This window comes from Lissotriton vulgaris, chromosome 8 (assembly GCF_964263255.1).
Source record: "Lissotriton vulgaris chromosome 8, aLisVul1.2, whole genome shotgun sequence".
In the NCBI taxonomy this organism is placed as follows: Eukaryota; Metazoa; Chordata; class Amphibia; order Caudata; family Salamandridae; genus Lissotriton; species Lissotriton vulgaris.
The window spans coordinates 475,530,390-475,551,830 of NC_141696.1; the positions used below are offsets into that span (position 1 = coordinate 475,530,390).

Consider the following 21,441-nt stretch of genomic DNA (forward strand, 5'->3'; position numbering starts at 1 on the left):
TGTTTTTCTTCGAATTTAAGAAGAGGCTCAGATTCATGGGAGAGAAAATGTGTTTCTGCCCCCCACGCTCCCCCTCCCTGCTGGAATTGCGCTAGGTGGGAAAATGATTGTAAAAGGTATGGAGGGAAGGCAGCTGCTGTATAGTAAGGCAGACAAGATTTGTTTTGTGAGTCAAGGCATATAGAGGTTTGTGCCTGGGCCTCTTTAAAAGTACTAAAAGGAATAATCTGGATGTCTTCTTCCTTGTTAAGCAAGAGAACCATAACATTGAAGAGGAGAGACAATGCGCCTCCTTCTGCGATGGACTGGTGGCATACCACACTAAAGCGAGTGCAAGCTGAGATTAAGCACTTCGTAGGGAGGAGGCCAAAGGCAGCAGGAAGCCCCGTATAGGCAACAGTTTGGGAGGATCTGTGCCCCAGTTTCAAACTGGCTATCATAGAGGATGCTTTCCCTCCATGATACCCAATGGAATTACGAACAACACCGTGAGGCTGTCTGAGGGTCCTTTTCACCTGTCTTGATGGCGGGGTGCACAGTGATTTTTGCATTGACGGTCGGTTGCATCCTGATACTGCACACGGAGTTCTCTCTCAATAATTTGTTTTTGATGACTCCGATGTGGCCTAGAGGTCCTTTCCCTGCCTGAAATTTGCTGCATCGGTATCATTTGCTGATCCTTGATGACTATACATTTAGTGTACGAGGTCTGAACGTTTAGGACTTCCCTGATTTATAAATTAAAAAAAAATGTATTTCAATTTCCTGTTGGAGATGAGGAGGAGTACCCTGCTGAACATTTTTAAGAAAACTTTGCTAAGTGGTCGCTTCCCACTCTTGAAGCTCATTGTCCTGATGATGACCCTTTAAACAACTGTGGGTTGAAACGCCGTCGACGCTTCCAACATGGCCTAAATCTCAGAGGACACTATTGTTTGATTGTACATTGTGTTTATTGCTGTATATATATTTTCCTCTGCCATTGTTTCTGATTTTCTACATGTTATGTGTTGTCTTATGTATAGTATGAGTGTAATTGTTTTAGCGCCCCATGCTTTTCATTAAAATTCTTTATATCATGTACATGGTCATTCACGATATTATGTTTATATGAGGCTTCTTTCCTATTTTCTTCCTTTTTGTGTGATTTAACTGTATGGGTATCTAATTACACAGCATATGAGTATAGCCCAAGAGCCATTGTTTGGATAGTAGCTATTATAGCCCCTGGCTCTTGGTCAAGGGTTGCCCCTGTGGTTTGATAACGGGGTGCACAGTGTGGCATTTTAGAAACTACACTGGCACAACTTATGTCATACCTTAGATTATACCCTCACCTCTCTCATATAGCACATAGGTATTGTCACCAGCAACACAGCATAGGCAACAAGCCTGCAGACCTACCATCTCATGTCTCAGGAGCAACAGTGTGTCTCACTGTCACAACCTGTCTACTACATTCTCCTACCTGTCTAATGTCTTGATTAACGTTTTAGTTTATTCCTTGCTGTACTCCTCTACTTGTGTTTGATTGTGCACGTGTACGTATAATCCTTGTTTAGCTCTGCTGCACTCCTAACTGTGTAGTTGAGTGGCATTTCACTATATTGATCACTTTTATCCATACCTGTTGTTATTGACTGTACTGTTTGTGACTCATTCAAACTTATCTGTTTTGCAGAAAACTATTGTAACCAAGACTTTCAGCATGCCTTCTGGTAGTGATGTTGCATACATGTTTAATTCAATAAAAAAAGTTTTATTTTATTCTTTAAGCTAGAGAATTTACGCGCAATAACACATCAAGCTCATCATCAGCGAAGACAAACTGCGACATATGATGATGTCGTTTGTCATGGTATACTGTGCAAACTATGCATGAATATCTGCTGAATTACCTATGTTAACGCAATAAAATTGCAGCCTGCTTGGTTTAACCTGTAAATAAAGACCTATGTTGAGACATACAGCACACCACACCTAGGTACCTGCCAACCAGGCCCCCAGAGAGCCAGCACTAACCACCACCAGATTATGACCATGCTCAGATGTCTGTGTGGCAACAGTGAATTTTCTGTCAGCAGGCAGTCATGTTGATATTGCCTTACCCTTACTTGCTACTACTGACAATACAGAAAGAGTCCAGAAGTGCACAGTTCTCTGGGACCAAGATACGGTCATTATAGTGCAGTATAGGCAGACACAGATAAACAGCACCAACGGCGATGTGATAAAGGCTGGTATTGATAATGCATTGCTGCAAAGGTCCTTACTAATTGAGATTCACAGCTGATCAACATGACAGAATGCTCAAAAAGCTATCCGAACGATGAGGAATTGTGAGGTTTCATAGCCCAATAAAGTTTACATCAATTTATTTATTTATTTGATTTATATAGCGCACTATAACCCAGAGGTCTCTAAGCGCTTTGTCGGGGTCCGCTAGGCGATACAGAGGGATACATCTGGTTACAGATTAAAGACCACCCCACACCCTCACCCTCACAATTACAACGTTCTTTTTTGCATGAAGAAGTGTGTTGCAGTTCAGGATATCCAGTAGTAAGTCACACCTAAATCAGAAGTTATATTATAAATGTATATAAAGCATGAACATTTACCCGGAGATGTCAAGGCGCTATAAGTCATATCTACTCCCAGACAGCACTGCAATAAGAGTTCATCCTTCCGGGCCTTGAGTCATGAGGGTTGCTTCCATGCCTGAATGAAAGATAGTAGACCTCCTGAGCTAGGACTGTGACGAGGAAGAGTAGGAATAATAAAGATTACCTGTAAATAATCAAAGAATCAGGGGGCATATTATCAAGGGATTTATCTCTGCTTTTTTGGCTTTAAAAGCCAAGAAAGCGGAGATGAAATTATCTCCCTATCAGCAACAGGGTGCTAACACGCAAATTCGCATGTTAGCACCCTTTTTCTCTACGCTTCCCCTTGCACCCTTTTTCTCTACGCTTCCCCTTGCATCTCTAATGAGATGCAAAGGGGGCGTTCCAGAGAAAAATAATAGGAGAAATGTTGTTTAGCGACATTTCTCCTATTATCAAGGATATCGCTAACCCTGTTAGTGATAAAAAAAACCAGCGCTAACCGTGGGTAGCGCTGCTTTTTTTACACCTGGTATTTTCCTGATTTAGCCATGATATCCTATGGAAGGTGGATATCATGGCTAAGTTTGTGAGTCCCTATCATCAAGCTAACGCCAAACTTCGAGAGATTATCGTTGGTTTTCCAGCGATAATCTCTCATTTGGCAGTTAGCGCGAGGATTTTTATCACTTCTGAGATAAGCTTTGCTAATAGCACGCTATCTCAGTGATAAAAATTCACGCTACCCGGCGATAATTATCCTAGCGCTAACAGCTAGATTCATGAAGCCAAATTGCGATCGCAATAGCTGCGAAAAAGCAATTGCGATCGCAATTTGTAGAAAAGGTATTCAACAAACAAAATAGCGAATTCGCTAAATATTTATGCAAAATCGCTATGAAATTCGCAGAAACCAGGAAGAACACAATCAGCGAATCGGTAATAGCGAGAAAGCAGGTATTCTGCGATAAATAAAAGTGCGAAATCGCAAAAAAATCGCTATCGCAATTCATGAAAAATCGCAAATTGCGAAAAAAAAAAAATCGCAATTTGCGACGCGCAAATTAAGGAGAACCCAAACCAGGTGGTAACCATGAAAGAAAAAAAAACACATCTGAAAAATAGTATTGCTAAGTACCCACAGGTGCTGGCTTGAACAAACACACTTAAGGACATGCAGCTGGAGCCTGAGGACTCTCACAATGCCAGGACTCTACATGGTGGTCAGGCGGCGAAGGCTACAGCGAGCAGCACGGAACAGACGACGTATCCAGGAGCGGATATTCCGTCAGCGGGTCACCCTACTGGGCCAAACAGGGAGCAGATCTACGCAAAGTACCGCCTAAGTGGGGCAATGATAATTAAGCTGATCCGGGACCTAGACCCCCTCCTGCAGCACCCAACAAGGAGGACCAACGCCGTCCCCAGACATGTGCAGGTATTGTGCAGCCTGCACCTACTGGCCTCCGGAAGCTTCCAGGGAATAGTCGCTGTTGCAGGGGGTATATCCCAGCCTACCATATCCCGCTGCCTAAGGAGTTTCCTGGAGGCCATGCTGACCCGCCTACACCACTACATTTCATTTCCCACCAGCCAACAGGACTTGAACGAAACCAAGCTGCAATTTTACAATGCAGCCCAATTTCCACACATCATAGGATGCATTGACTGTACCCACATCCACATCTGCCCACCTGCACAAACAGAATACATGTATCGGAACCGCAAGTCCTACCACTCCTTCAATATACAGATGGTATGCAATGCAAAGACAATCATCACGGACATAGTAGCACAGTACCCGGGGAGCACACATGACTCCTTAATATTCCGGCACAGTGGCCTCCACACACGACTGGCCAGGGGAGACTTTGGTGAAGGACACCTACTGGGTAAGTACACATGCCACACAACAGTACAATATGCTAATGACGCTGCGCTGCACAGGCACTCACCCTCTGCTCCTATCATGCAGGTGACAGCGGCTACACTCTCCGTGAGTACCTACTCACCCCATACCTCAACCCAGCAACACCACAGCAATGGCGTTACAATGCAGCACACATTCGCACAAGAAATTGCATTGAAAGGACATTTGAGCTATTGAAGAGCAGATTCCGAATACTGCACAAGACTGGTGGGGCCATCAAATACGATCCAGAGGTCTGCTGCCACATCGTGGCCGTGTGTGCTATCCTACACAACATTGCTACCAAGCGCAGGATACCTGTAGACATCTCAGGCAGTGAGTCAGAAGGGGACAATCGGCCACCTGCACATGTGCGTCAGGCACGCGGGGAGAATCCAGCCGAAGGACACAGGCGCCGCAACGAAATCTGCATGAACTAATTCTAGTGGACCCACTCCCCACACCCATTACTCAACTCATGCATGACAACATTAATAATGACATGAGGCACTTTACGTCATTCAGAATTTCAGTTACTGTTACTGCACAATAAACATTGCATTCTGAAAAGTGTTCAAAGATTGACATATTGCGTCATATGTCCAGGTGAGTCTGAATGGCATTCTTGTTGTGTCAGCATGTGGCCTCTTTGGAATGCACCACAGTTTAGTGGCGTCTGCAGGTAGTTGCCCCAGACCTCCTCTCTACGTCCTCCTCCTGATTTTGCTGTGTGGCGGCAGAGGGCCTGCTGCTGCGGCGGGGTGCCACAACCGGTGGTATGGACTGGCTGCTGTGGCTTCATGTTGCCTCACTGTTGTCGTCTGCCCCCCCCCCCGCCTGGCCATGGCCACTGGCCTGCATGCCCTGCATGGCCACTGATATGTTCTCCAGGGCTGTAGCTACGTCCTGGCAGCACTGCACCATTTGCACCTGCATGGCCAGGGATCGTCGCGAGAGCTGTGAGGTGGCGTTATCAATGATGTGATTGGACCTCGTGTACGCCGACAGGCGGGTCAACAGTTGACGGTGTTGGCGGCGATTGACATTCCGCTGACGGGACATTGCCTGAGTGTTGGCCGCCACAGCTGCAGTCATTTGTGCAACGCTACGTGCCGTCTTATCCAGTTGGAGGTGGATGGCGGCTAGATGTCGGGCCTGGGTCTGGTGAACACTCAGCATCCTGCGCCCACCTGCTCTAACAATTCTGCCCCTGCCAGCGCGGGATGTATTGGTGTGCGGCTCCCTGACCAGACCGCTCGTCTGGCTCCTCACAGCCGCAGGGCGGCTGGTTTGTTGGCGACCTGCTGCTGGTGTTGCAGGACGCACTGTTGGCTGTGTGCTGCGTGGTACGACTGTAGCGACTGTTGTCACAGGGGTGGCACGGGCCACAGGGGCGGGTGGTGGGATGACCGGTGTTGTTGCAGCTTGCCCTGATGGTCCGGGCTGTGGAGTATGGTGTGTATCCCCCTCCGTGTCCTCCGTGTTCTCTTCAATCACCAGGGCCTCACTGCCAGTGCTGGGGACATCAGCGCCACCTGTGATGTAAAGTGGGCGTTGATTAGTGGCATGTTACGTACACAGTTAGGCTTGCTACATGCATGCAGTCTACCATTCCCTGTCTGGCTGCAGGATTGACTGTCACTGGACATGTGGGGCTCTATGGTACGGTTTGGTAATTGTGGCCAGACTACATGTGCCACAATGCAATTGCGCTATGGAGCTGTACATTGACTGCATGCTTGGTGTTTGTAATGGGATGCAATGGACAATGTTAGGGGACAGGGGGTTGCAGTCGCATGGCACTTACCTGGTGTGTCTTGGGTGGGTCGGGAGGAGTCAAGCCGGGTCACACCCACGCAGGCCTGTGGGTCGATGGTCTCCTCCACCTGGTCCTCCAGTGGGGTGTTCGGTGGGATGTGGGCTCCCCTCCACCTGTCGCCAATTGATCCCCCAGCCTCTCTGCAATCTTTTCTTTTGCCCGCCCTCTCAAGTCATACCAGCGCTTTTTCAGCTCGTCCACCGAGCTCTGGGTCACCCCCACGGCATTAACTTTGGCGCGGATGCGCAGCCATATGCGTTGTTTGTCCGCCTCTGGCACCCTTGGGGAGTCTTTGCCAAATAGGCGGTTGTGATCCCTGGAGACTCCTTCAATTAGGTGTTCGAGCTCCTGCTCCGAAAACTTAATTTTGCGTTTCCTCCCACTGGTGGAATCTCCCGCTGCATCCTCTTCCATGGCTGCCACTGTGGTGTCTCCTGCTGTGGTCCTGTTGGAATGCTGGAGGGGAGCTCTGGTACTGCTGCCTGTGCTTCAGCCTCTCACTGCTGAATGAGGCTAAGACCTTGGGACCTGCCTACTTCCTGGTTGTGATGTCATCACTGTGCTCAGGATGCGACTTGCCGTTTTTGCGATCTCGCAGTTAGCGAGATCGCAATTTGCGATATTGGTAATTGCGAAATCGCAATTTCAACTGGGGTATCGGCCGATTCTACAAAGGGAGGAAACCAAGGGTATTTAAGGCCCTACAGTCTCTATTGGTGGATCATGGATTGGTGGATACCTTGGTTACGCTGAGAGGTATGGATCCAGGATATACTTTTTACTCCTATCCGCATAAGAAATTAGTAAGGCTTGATTATTTTTTCGTCTCGGGTCTTCTGCTTTCGGGAGCCTAAATACAGGTGTACCCACGGGTGTCCTCAGACCATGGACCGTTAGAGTTGGTAGATTCTAGGGGCAATATAGTAGAAACCGATGCTGGGATTTTAAAGGTGTTTCATGATTTCTACGAGGTACTGTATACCAGTGAGGTTTATGATTCAATCGCGGGGAATCCCTATTACAGAATTGTCGTAATCACCTGGACACGCAAGATGCAGAATTGTTAGAAGCCCCTATTACTATGGAGGAGATGGAAAGATCTATCAATAGCTTAGCTTGGGTAAAGCAGCAGGGCCCAACAAACTCCCATTGGAAGTTTATAAAACTTTCTTTGGAGTATTAAAGACTGATATGTTAGTCACCTTTCAACAGGCCCAAGCAGGAGCTGCCCCCTAACATGGGATGAGGCTAGCATTATTGTTTAAAAAAAAAAAGATAAACAGGCTGATCAACCTGGCCCATATCGGACGATATCGCTTTTAAACGCAGATGGCAAAATCTATGCCAAAATTTTAGCGACCGGGTTGGCCGAAGTAATAACCCCGTTAGTGTCATTGCGGCAACACGGGTTTATCCACGAGAGGGGGACAACTAATCATATCAGCAGGGTTGTAACCATACTAGATATAGCTGGCACTACGGGTAGGGAACTTAGCTTGATATTTCTAGATGCCGAAAAGGCATTCGACCGGGTCACTTTGGAATTTTTATGGACTTTGTTGTGCTGCGTAGGTTTTAAACAGAACTTTATTACTGCTATACAAGTTTTATATCGTCGTGCATTAGCTAAAGTCTGCATCATGGGCCTTGAATGAAGCCCAGTACATATTTCGCGGGGAACAAGGCAGGGATGTCCCTGCTCTCCCTTGTTGTTTTCATTGTATATAGACCCGTTTAAATTTTTTTTAGAATAAAGTGCAGGGATAGAGTCGGTAATGTGTAGGCAGAAGCACTACCGTGTGTTTGCGTATGCAGACGATGTTGCAAGGGTAACTCCGAATCCCACCACGGCCATGCCAGAAATTGAACAGTTGGTGCTAGAGTTTGGGGCAGCCTCAGGATACAACACAATGAGGGAGGTACCCAAAGACCAGTGAGGGACTGGGTAAACAAATATGCAAAGAACACAAAGAGTCCCTAGTTGGTGGGGGTAAATACCCTACAGCGTAGACTAACCCAACCAGAAGGCTCAAGGGGTAGCTACGGTGTCAAGGACAAGGTAGTCATTAGCATAACATACACAAAAATCACGAATACAAGCTAACAGTCAGTATAGAAACCCTGTCTACAAATCAACCCATAAATTCAAGAACTATAATTTTTACCAGTGTAAAAAACAATTTATTAAAACCAATACAGTTTCAAGTTTACATTCATAAAACGATTATACATTCAAACATATGTTAAAAAACCAAAGAGTCAACATATGTTTGAATGTATAATCGTTTTATGAATGTAAACTTGAAACTGTATTGGTTTTAATAAATTGTTTTTTACACTGGTAAAAATTATAGTTCTTGAATTTATGGGTTTCTATACTGACTGTTAGCTTGTATTCAACTAGGGACTCTTTGTGTTCTTTGCAGCCTCAGGATACAAACTTAGGGGCCGATTATGATGGCGGACGGACCTGAGTCTGTCCGCCACCATAGAGTAGGAGGGACCGTCCGCAGGGGCAGCGGCGGTCCCTCCGTGCAGATTAGGATGTGACCGCCAGGGTGGCGGTCACATCCTCTATTTTTAACATTGCGGCGAGTGCAGCTTCAAGCTGCACCCTCCGCAATGTTAAAAATGTATGCACGGCATTTGCGTGCACAAAGCGGCAGGCACCGCGCGGTGCCTGCCGCTTTGTTCACGCAAATGCAGGGGGGTACCATAGGTATCCCCATGTGCACCCCCCACCCCCCTTCACCCAGGGGGGCCCGCAACGGGCCCCCGAAGTGAAGGTCCGTATGCTTTTCCACGGCGGAAAAGCTGCCGTGGAAAAGCATACTTTGTACTCCATCATAATATGGCTGGGGGTGTCTGATAGACACCGCCAGCCATGTTAATGCTTTTCCGCCGCGGTCGGAAGGCGACCGCGGCAGAAAAGCGGCAGACAGATTCAAAGACCCACCAGCCATCCTAATTTGGCGGTGGGCCTTTCCAGCATCCGCAGCGGTTTTCCCGCATCCTCCGGGCCGGCGGTGGATTCCGCCGGCCCGGAGGATGCGGGAAATCCGTAATCCTAATCTGCCCCCTAATGTGGTAAAGACACAAATTTTATGTTCTAACATTGTTGCATTTGATGACCCGGGGGTTGTGAGCGAGGTAACATATCTGGGGTCAAGTTAAGGACCTGCTTAAAATCATTGGTTGAGGTTAATTGGTGTAACATCGTAAATGATGTGCGGAAGCAATTGGACCGGTGTGAGTGTTTACATCTTTCACTTGTGGGACGCTGTAATGTCCTTAAAATGTTTATACTACCTAAAAGTTATACTTTTTTAGGTCTGTACCGCTGGAAATCCCCTGTGCCCAACTTGTAGTATTACAGTCAGTCTGTGCCAGCTTCCTATGGGCCCAGGGTAAATTCCGCAGAACTATGCCCTATATGACCCTCCCCCGTGAGAAGGGAGGCTGGGTTGTTCCGGATTTTACCATTTGCGCTGCCTAAGCCCCATCAATACATCAAATGCTATTGGGCAGTGATGCCAAAAATCGACTGTTTATTAACGTAGAGCCAATCTATTATAAGAAAACCAGGTTTAAGGTTTTAAACACAGCCTATAAGGTGTGGAAAGCGGTGGAAAAGTATTATGGGTTAGAGAGGATATCTCAGTACACCCCCCTCACAGCCACAACACTCCTTCCACTGATATTTTGGGACAGGATCATAGATAGTTGGCGGCCCAAATGGATTCATTATTTGTGAGATCTATATGCCAACGGGGGATTAATGTCTTTTGAAATGTTAATAGACAAATTTCATCTTAATAGGTTTGAATTTTTTTAATATTTACAAGTGCGTGACTATCTAGGAAAACATCAGTTGAATATTGGAGTAAACCCTGTTATCAAAGCTGAGAGGAAGAATGCACTCGTTGAGACATTGTATAATCTACTGTTAGATATGAAGGGCAATGATTTAGAGATCCATAACACTAAATTGGACAATAGACTGGAGTGTATTGGTATGCGGGCAGAAGCATCCATTGAATTGCCAGGGAGATTGTTAATATCTGCTAATCTCCAAGCACAACACTATAAAACTGTGTTTAATCTTTACTACACCCCAGCCAAGCTGTCTAAATGGGGTGGTACAAATGATGGAAAATGTTTTCGATGTGGATCAGAAGATGCCAACATTGTACACATCTTTTTCACATGCAGGCGCTTAGTGAACCTGTTTGGGCATATAGAGAAATTCTTAGCAGAAATTTAGGGGGCCCAGTCAGTTTGTCATCTGCTCAGGTACTGTTGGGGGTAGCTGAGAGAGAGGGATCGGATCAACTGGCTTATACCTACAGGTACTCGATTTTTCTAGCCACAGCTGTGGTCCGGTTATGTATTGCCTCAATGTGGCTCCAGAAAGATGCGCCAACTTTTGAACTGTGGAGGGCTCGATTTCTCTCCATGTTTAATATAGAATATAGCTGATATGAAGTTGAAGGTATTTGGAAAAATAAATTAGGCATGGAGATTTGGGGGCCGGTGGTGTCCTTTATGGATGAATGAGGTATTAGCTTGAGGAGATATCTGTACGATCTTATATACTTACACTTTAATGAACTTTATGTATTTAGTCTTGCTACCCTTTTCAATGTATCATGAAGTGCTTTTTAAAGACGCCTTACTGTATTTTAAGCCATTGCTCTAATGTATTGTAACTTGTGGAAACTATCATGGATTAATAAAAAAAAAAATTAAAAATAAATAAATAAAAAGTTTGCCCAGTAGGTATTTTATTAGGTATAACATACAAATGACTGATGTGCAGCACTTTACAGACACCCGTATTAAGAGTAATGTTACGAGGGTAAAACATGGGGAGAATTTACATTAAAATATTGTATTGATTTTATTTTTTTCCCTCCTGTTCACACAAGTCTTCTCTGGCGGTGTATGGCAGCGAGCTTAGCTGAAAAATACTGGTTGTTTGGAGAAATAGCAGTTATTTTGTGGAAACGTCGCACAGGAAATCCACATTTTATCCACTTTATGCTTAGTTATGGAAGTTGGAAGTTCTACCATGGAGGCCAGCCAGCTGCTACCTGGTAGCAGCAGTGGGGTGGGGTGGAGTGGGGGGAAAGGCCGGGGGAAGGAGGGGCGGGATTAAAAAAAAATCACTTACTTCCCTGACGGAAATGTAATACAACCTGCATGGAGAACACAGTATGTGCGCATGACTGTTAAGGGTGGCCCGAGAGGACCGGCCAAGCACTCATGCTCTTGCTCATATAGAGAGCGCAAACCACTCTTCCCCCTGATCTGAGAGCAGCCCCGCCCCACAAAGATGCTGCAACAGGGAAAACTAAAATGATAATAACCTCGAGTTATTATTATTTTAATTTTCCTTTTTTACACTATAAAAAACAGCGGGGCGACGTTACTCCACCTTAGCGGAGAAGCCGCCACTGACTGGATTTTATAAATGCATTCTTTGTGTTAACAGTTTATTAAGAATGGTTGAGACTAAAATAGATTTCACACTGCTTTATACTGCATAATGAGTGCAACATGACTCAGTGCAACAATGTTTCGATATGTTGTATAACCTTTGTTCCTCTCTATCTGAAAACAAATACAATTTTATTATTAAATAACAAGGCAAACATCATGTCCTTCCAGGGATTCAAATTGATACACCGAGAAAGCTCCGCTTTTATTACTTCATTTTCAAGTCTGTGTCATGTATTCTCCATCAGAGACTCTCACACTGTGAGAATAGCAGAGAGGGTCCTCATAACTCTGTTCATGTGATAGTGTTCGAATCCTTGGGCTAAAAAAACGACTAGAATGAAAAAAAAACTTTCCCATGCACAACCTCTCCCTGCTCTGCAGGAATCCGAATATACAAAACAAGAGCTGGCGTTATTCCTGTGAGCTTCCCATAAAAACAGACCAAGCGTTTCTAGAACACTTACTCTTGAAGAACTGAGGAATTTTGCCTGTGCACTAATCCGAAAAGGAGTTAGCTAGGAAGTGAAAGGACATTTCCTCCTGCCACACGCGCAACGCAAAGGAAGGTGCCTGCAGCGGCGGCTCCTCCGATAAGGCGGAGTAGCGTCGCCCCACTGCTTTTTAGAGCAGTGGAAAAAGGAGAAAAAAATGATAATATCACAACGTTCTCATTATTTTATTTTTTCATACTGTCTACGGGGCCAGGTTAGGGCGGGGCTGGGGTCACATGGAGGAGGAGTGGTTGGTGACCATAAGTGTGCATGTCATTGAAGCTCTGGCAGCCAGAGGCTTTCACGAGACCCACAGTTCCCCCACACATCACCTGGCCTCAAACTATATCTTACACAGCCGGTGGGGAGACAAGCCCTACATAGAATTGTTGCAGCCAGATTGCATACCCTCCCCTAAAAGAACTGGACCCAATGGTGAAAGTAAGACAGGTCACCACGGAGTGTCGCCTCTGCAACTATAAACAAGAGTCGCTGACTCACTTCCTACTTTGCTGTCCCGCCTTGCGGCTAGTTCACCGAATCCACCTAAAGCCCATTCTCCTTTTATTGGCCACACAAACAGCAAACGAGGCAGTCCAACAGTTATATCTATTGGACACTGGGAAGCACATGGCCAATTTTGCTAAGTTTATTTACCACACCCGCACAGCCCTTATGGATAAGTCCATTTTGGTTGTCTGTGGTAATCATCCGGGTAAGGGGCCAACCCAGTTTGGCAACCATTTGAAAGACTGACTTGTTGCACCTAAAAGACTGTTATTATTTCCATTGTTTTAAAATAATAACAGCAAAGGAGGTTTTATGAAAATGTCGTGTACATCATAATTTGTTACACCTAAAAGACTGTTATTATTCTCATTGTTTTAACATTAATTACAGCAAAGGAGGTTTTATGGATATGTCGTGAACATAAAATGGATCCATTTTAATTATTTATATTATATTTATATATTGGTTGTTTTTGTATTGGTTATTATTAACCACACAAATTAAGAATTCATTCATTCATAAGTGTGCATGTCAATTTGGCCACTCGTCTTGGGCCGGCCAAACAGTCATGCGCATTTAGCATTTCTCCGCCTGGCTGTGTTGCACAGCCAAGTGGAGAACGAGTCCAAGTGGAGCCCCAGGCACTATCTGAGCGGCCAAACAGGCTGCTCAGACCAATCCCGAAGAGGCTGTCATGCTGGTGACATCAGCATTGTGATTGGCTTAGAGGCACCTGTGTGAATCCGTTAGCCAGGAAGAGAAGAGAATGTAGGCAAATCTGCTGGTGTAATCAAATAAGTGAACTCTTTATTTATTTTAAACCTCCCTGCGCCCCACCACCCGTTTCGTAGCAGCCCCCACTGGGAGCTTGTGCGAAAACATGTATCTTGCTTTAAGCGGCAGTCGTGGATAGTGACCTGTAACTGTGAATCCACCAACTGATAACCAAAATAAAAGTCCTAGTGAGATTACAGATTTGCACCAAAATTGTGACAATAATTACAACAGAAACACATACAAAATTGCCAGAGGGGGTGTTGCATTTATCCACAAATTACTGCTTTTGATAATATTAGTTAATAATATTAGATAATATTATTTATATAGTATTAGCAATAGAGATTATGCAAAAGCCTTAGTGGTAGAAGCCCACTAAACATGATGAAAAATCATACAATTGTAAAGTAATCCCTGACAAACTTCATTGATGTTGTTGATCGCTTGACCACCAAGTGTATTCTGTACAAATCCTAAACTTTTAATTATGTTTTAAAAATTATAGTTAGGAATCTACTTGAAATCCAACCCTTTGTATTTGCATATGCAACTGGTGCATGTCATTGGTGTCTGCCCAAGAGTCAAGAGTCCAAGACATGTCATTTGAAGGAGTGCCAAAGTCAAAATAAGAGCATGAAGGATATATACATTTAATATCAGGAGTTCGGTTAAGGAAGTTGTAACACCATAGTCAAGCAAGAACAAATACATGTCTTTCGTCCCTGACACTTGGGCATGCACCAGGGCAGGCATCACTCTTGGACCATTGACTTTTTGGCTTATGTCAGTCTTTTATATTCTGAGCTATGACCCATTATATAACGACTAAAAACCACAGAGCTAAATTTATAGAAAACACTAATTGACCCAACTAGATTTTGGGGTACCCACATGTGTAAAACATAGCAATAAGCTTAGAACGTGTTCTGAATAAACTACTTATGGTGACTCGTTGTTCAGCATCATCAAAGTACAGGTCTGTTTTTGGTGAACTCTTTTATTTTTTGTCATGAGGAGTGTTTTCCTTTCTATCTATTGCAACGTTTTATGTATACATTAGTCTCTAACCTTCTCCAAGACATTTCTTTCACCTTGTGATCTAATTTTCAGCTAGATGCTATTCCTTCTCAACTGTTGGCAAGCCAGGCACCAAGAAAAACACGGTCACGTGGCAGTTGGCAGAATTTGGCCGGAACTCTAAGTTAAATGCGTAATGTGGAGTGGCCCAAACTCCGCCGGTCGGGGAGGAAGTTATTGCCTACCCTTACCATTGGCTTCACATCCATAAGCTGCAAAGGGCCAAATGTTGTAGTCATGTGACTTGCAGTAAGGAACTGTAGTGTAGTTCCTATATTCCCAATAGGCTCTGCGCATTGGAATAATATATCCTATAGATGTGACGTAGGACTTGTGTCTACTAGGTCTCTATCGCATATATTAGACTTAATTGTGAATGCCAGCTAGCTCGAGGTCATTTGAAACTTTCTCGAGTTCACAAGAAGGGATTTAGTTTCTGACAACCGCATAAACATGACAACTTTGTTTCCCCAAGATAAAACTGATCTTCAGAGTCGTGGAAACAATAGATAGATATTTCACTCAGTCACTCGTGCATGCTTCATTTCACCAGAGTTGCAGAGAAATAGATACACAGGCGTTTTCAATAAAAGGATTTATTGAACAGTCTTCTTTCTCAAGCATAAGAAATTAACTGCTACAATCGTAAAACTGGTTGCAAAATATAATGCATACAGTAGAAAGAGTAGAATAAAATAATACTGTAAGAGCATTGTATGGTTCCTAAACCATAGATAAATACATACATAAATAACAGAGGCTAAAAGTACTCAACTGGTGCTTCTAAAATACGCCTACCCCGATATACCTATCCTAAGCTTAGTACGAGGGAAGAAGTAAGTGAGGTGTAGCATAAATATACAATTCTTTGCCAAGAATCTGTCCAAGAGTTCTCTTAGCCCTGCCGTATTTGGACTGCATGAGCTATGTCTAAATATGGTTAGCGAGTGCTCTTATGGGGCCTAGTTGACTGGTGTCACAATCAGCCCAATCTGGGACCATAAAGGCAGCAGACACAGTTCTTCTTCAACCCCTGATCTGCAATGGATCGTCTCTGTCCCATGGCAGTCTGTGCGATCCAGTCGGACTCCAAATGCCATTGGCACAGGAGCTGGGCCCATTAGCAAGGGTAGAGAGAAACCCTGTGGCACACTGCTGGACTGCACAAGTGGCACACAAAGCACAATACCGGACTCTACAAGGCCCGGTGGGTGAGGGATCGCATCTGCTAGCTGCCTAAAGCAGACGTCATCTAGGGAATTGCCACGGCATCAGCCAGAGGGAGAATGAGTGCTCGCTCGTGAACATGCTCACATGGTCCGCTTGAGTCCTGACTAAAGAGTGCAGACAACCGGAGAGATCAGGCCCAACCACAGACAGGGGAGTAGAGAACGGCCCTGTAACCAGGTCCTTCATAGAGACTCTTTTTGCATCCTCATAAGAAGATATTCAAGCAGCGAAATGCGAGCTTGCACTTGACCGTAAGGATGTTAGATGAGACCTAGCAGAAGTGGGGGACAGAGTGTCCACTCTCGAGGACAATGAGTCTGGATGAGGCAAGGAGATTGAACACTTACAGCAGGAAGTTCTAAGATTGCAAAAACATCAGAATGCCCTACAAGTCCACGCCGAAGATCTTTAAACAGTTCCAGTAGGAGCAACATCTGCATCTGTGGTGCACCGGATAGGGCCGAGGGTAGGGACATTATGACCTATGTGAATGCTCTCTTCCTCCAGATACTGGACTCACAAACAGAAATTGAGGTGCAGCAGGACAGAGTTCACAGAGTAGTCCTCTTGCCGCTAGAAGGAGGCTGTACGCCTGATGTACTTGCCTGTGTTCATGACTTTCAACTAATAGAGACCATTCTGCATAAGGCAAAAGACGTCCAACCCATACAGTTCTGAGGCCATAAGCTGGTGTTGTACCAGGACCTATCTGCTTTGACATTTCAGAAACACACAGATTTATAGCCAGTTACAACCTTACTCAGGAACAAAGGTATTCCCTATACTTTGGGCCATCCATTCTGCCTCATTTTTCGCTAGGATGAAAAGATTCATCAACTTAAATCCCTGACAGAGGCCTGCCACCTCATGATCCTCCTGGAGGAGAATAAGGAGAGCTTTTTGCGTGAACCCCGCAAGCTGAAGGAGCGGTGGCGCAACCACTGGAACAGAGTACTGGCTTCCCGCAAAGGCCTGCACCTGTACCCTGCAACCATAGCCTTGGAAAGAAAGGTGGTCATTGACAGTCTTGCTGGTGACCCATAGACACAAGAATCGACCTGAGATACATTTGGGCCCATAGCTAACATGACCTCTTTAATATGGTCGTGGGATACTGTCTGGCTCTTGGACCCGGCTTGGCGGGGGTGGGTGACCTTGCCTTGCAGCATCGGAGGCGAGCTTTGCTGATGCCTACCCAGGATCACCATTAGGACTTATCCGGCTATCACCGGGGATATAACAGACTTTTTATTTATGGTTTCATTCAGTTTAGGGTTCGGTTATTTGTTGGGGGATACTCACTCCATTCTTACTACACGGCTGCGCGCAGAGTGACTCCCTCTTATGAAGCTCACCCTGGCTTCCATATATGCCCTTAATGACAAACAAGAGCAATTTCTAAAAGGGACCATAGCCAATGTGATGGCATACTTCTGAGTCCTCTATTCTTATTCTAGGTCCTTCCTTTGGCGCCCCCAGTGGGCAGGCTTCAATCTCTAGAGGGGAAATCAACCGATTTGTCCGGGAGGGACGAAGACCACATATGATTCGCTAGCAGACTTACCGTTCAACCCGGGAGGGTGGTCTGGCGTTCTCTAGCCTTTTGCATTACTTCCAGGTGGCACAACTCTGCTTCCTGCTCAAAAGGAACCACACAGAGTTTTAAAAATATTGGTGTTTTATGGCTAGGGTGATAGCAGGAAAACATCTCTGGAAGATCCCCTTTTTGTGAAGGCAGCAGGGAGCCTGGGGACTGTGTTCCTCCCAAGTTACCAGAGCCACCTTTTGGCTATAGGACCCAGTCGCCACTCGATAATCCTGATCTAATTCCCATCACCACTAGCATCTATTTAAGGTAACACAGAGTTTACTCCGGGTCTACATCCTACCGCTTTTGCGACCTGGCCCGCAACTGGTCCCGCTCTATCTGGAACATGTTTGACGCTGCAGGCCCCATCCCTTTTGAACAGCTCAAAACTGACTTTGGGTTGCCAGAGTCAGAGCGGCAGTGATACATGCAGGCACATTTGTAGGGGAGCCCAATGCCTACTCACATTCTTTGAAAAGTGGCTACTGTCCAAGGACAGCGACCGACGTCTCATCACTGAATTATACGTTCTGTTGCTGCAGCCCTGTGCTGAGGATAAAATCCCAGGGAAGAAAAGATGGCAACGTGAGCTGGGATAGGCTCTGATGACGCATAAGGAAAGGGGGAGATTTACCACTGAGCATGACACACTGCTTGTAACACTGCAAGTATAGAAACTGCTATTAACTTTTGCAACATACTGATGTCTCACACCTGCTGAACTTTACATGGACCCCCCCCCCCCCCCCCCCCTGAACGCAATACAGACTACTGGGGGCTGTGTGGCTCCTGGGTCATTGCTTCACCATCTCTGAGCCTGTCCAAAACTCACATGATATTGGAGCACTGTCTCGACTGACATTGATACATGCTTCGACTCACAGTTGCCATGCTTCCTGTCATACATTATCAGAGGCCTCCCCAATTCATTGACTTTTCCACCTAAATCTAGCATAGGGCGACATATTGGCCTGGCATTGGGAGCAGCACCCCATTCTCTGGGACTAGGGGCACAGAGAAGCTCCCTACGCACATGGCATGGCTTCATAGGATATGGCGTCTACTAGGTATGGAGTGTCTGACTCTTGCACTGACTCATCAACTGGACATCTTTTGAGAAGTGTGGCAACCATATTTATCATTATTCTCTGATGAATTTTACAAACGGACATGTCCTCGATACCAAAGTCTGCTGTGCTTCACGGGGCGTAAACAGAAAGGGCAGACAAGCGGGGAATGGCACAAGGGAACCTTATCAAGCCTAGGCATGTTATATCAGAGTGAGTATAGGGAGGAATACGGGGGGATGGTTGGGGCAATGTTTTTATAATTCTACGCCATGCAGAACAGCATGTGTTGAGTTGGCTATGTAAGGTATTTCTGTACTATGTTACATTAAAATAAAGAAATACAATAAAATAGATTTGAACCATAAAATTACCAGATCAGGAATTTGAGTTGGGCTCTTGTGAGGCCCTATTTCTAAACTTAGTTGTTCTGTGCTTCCAAGTTGCCCCCTACAAGTAAATCCAGCTTTAGAATTATGGTGACGTTTTCCTGAACACACATGGTTGCACAGGGTTATGTTGTTTGATCTGTGATTCCTTTCCAGAAAATTCCAAGTCATAGAGCTTGATCAGAACCTGTTTACCACCACCAGAAACGCCAGCATTTTTTTCCCCACACTATTTCTTAAGTATCTTTCCCACAAACTCTTCCAACATAATATTCCAGATGATCATAGATGCGCACCCACTGTCTTGTCAGGGTAGCATGGTCAACTCATGAGTTATCTACTAACGCTTTCACTCACTTGCTAGGACATTCATCCAATGGTTCAAAGAGAAAGGCCAACAAATGCAAGAGGGTCATCTGCACTCTGCATAATTGATGTTTCACATAAATCGTACACTTCACAGTCTAGGTAAACATGCTACCACTTGTCTTAAACATGTATGTCACCATCCCATCCCCACAAGTACAAACAAGCCCAACGGAAATATGTGCCCTGAATCATAGCAATTTCATACCCATCTCACTCACAAAGAAACACACATCTCCCACAGACAAACAGCACACCATAGACTGAACTATGGTCAGTTTGGAGTCTTTCATGCAGTACCCATTTCAGACAGAATTACCACACAAATCTTTGTTGCATGTTTTTTGTGACGGATCTGGTTTTTGTCCACCTCCATACACACATCTAATTTGATGGTACACTGTTTTGGGTGACCTGTTGAAGAACAGACTATTTTTTCAACTTGTTTCTCTATTTGCAGGCAAACGTTAGCATTTCACACACCTTAAGTAGTCGTTGAAGCATTTGGGGGGGGCAACATAATGAAGGAAGTGACCCGATTCGGGCCACCCGGGTCACTCGCGACCACCTCTCAGCCTTCCATAAAAATGAAGTGTCGGTCAGACAGTAGAGAATACAAATCAAGTATATTTTATTCAGGTACATTCGAGCGGAGTCCAGTCTGACCAGCCTCCTAGGATTGCTGCAGAAGGACTGACTTTAGCTAGCATAGAGTAACATTATGTACAATTCAGAACCAATGAAGACACGCCCACAATGGAATTTTTTAGGCAGATGCAGATAAAACAAAGAAGAACAGAGGATTAGTTTTGATTCTGAGGCCAGGCACACATTATCCCTAAACCAAGGTAATTCCAGCTGTGCCTGCCACAGGACACGCAGGAGTAGGCCTCTATCTAGTGGGAAAGGTATGCGCTAGCAAGAACATTGTATTTATTAGAAAAGTAAGGCTCAACCTTGGAGAAATAAACTCACCAGAAACCACTTCTCAAGCAGGCAGACATTAGTTTTGATCATGAGTCGAAATGACGGCCAAAACACAAAATGGTGCCGTAAATAGTAACTTAACATAGAACAATGCACAGGCAATGTTAATAATACTTTTGCATTCCAACAATAAATATTAATTAATGGTGTTTAAATGACATACAATCTCAGGATCACGATAGTGGCTACTTGCCATTGATGCTGTCAGTCTTCTACAAAGAGAAACTGTTAAAGATCCTGGACACAGTACAGGAAAGATGTATATCTTTCGCTCACACAGCATTATGATCTTAGATTGCTGTCCTTCTTTCTTGCAGATTTGATTTCTCATCTTTTCAAAGCTACAGGTGATCGCAGGGGGAGCATCGAAGGATGCAAGGCTTCGGAGTATGAGAGAATACAGGTCCCTGATTCGTACGATGGTCCACGACTCTCCTTTCCCCTGACTATCACTGACACCAATGCATTACTTCACGCCTTCAAGAACCAACGGGTAAGTTACGCTAGATCTCATTTTAAAAATTGGCCTCACATGTCGTCAAAGTTTTTTTATAATTTCGATAGCTGACAATTGACTAGAATTGTGGCATTGCAGAGCTTTTTGAAAGTTGGTGATTATATCTCAAGTGGTTCCAACGTTTCCACCACCCTATATCGGAGTCTGATTTGGGTGGTTGAGATGCACGGTCAGTGTTGAGCAAGATGGGTGTCAGAATTGATACTTTGTGAGTTTGATGGATTAGGCCAGGCTGCAGTACCAAACATCATGCATGGATCAGCTTGGTTGGTAAGCATGCCCATTGTCCAGCAGATGTGTTAGTCTGTTAGTGGAAATAAAACTTGACAAGTAAGCTATATATATGTACTTGGTTGTGGTAATGTCTCAAAAACTTGGATCTTGGATCTTGTCTTATCAAAGAGTATATATCAATGAAAGCAATTAGTCCTGGTGGAGGCTTAAATAGCTTTGAAATGGCAACAGGGAATAAAAGAGTCAAATATTTGTTTTGCAGGTTTAAGAGACAAATGTGCCTCCTAATGTTTTATATGAGTTTCTAAGATTGTCCTGTTTAGAGGAGAAACTCCTAAAACCATTGTAATCTGTTCACCTGAGTTTCTCAGT

At 44.8% G+C, this 21,441-nt stretch overlaps 1 protein-coding gene across 1 annotated transcript in view; it reads left to right on the forward strand.

Moving 5' to 3' along the window:
* PPEF1 (protein phosphatase with EF-hand domain 1) overlaps positions 1 to 21,441 on the forward strand; it is a 384,922-nt gene that overhangs the window by 217,930 nt on the left and 145,551 nt on the right. Inside the window, exon 5 of the mRNA XM_086933308.1 lies at positions 20,636 to 20,811. Within this exon, the coding sequence (XP_086789434.1) occupies positions 20,636 to 20,811 (176 nt within the window). The remainder of the gene's footprint in view (positions 1 to 20,635; positions 20,812 to 21,441) is intronic.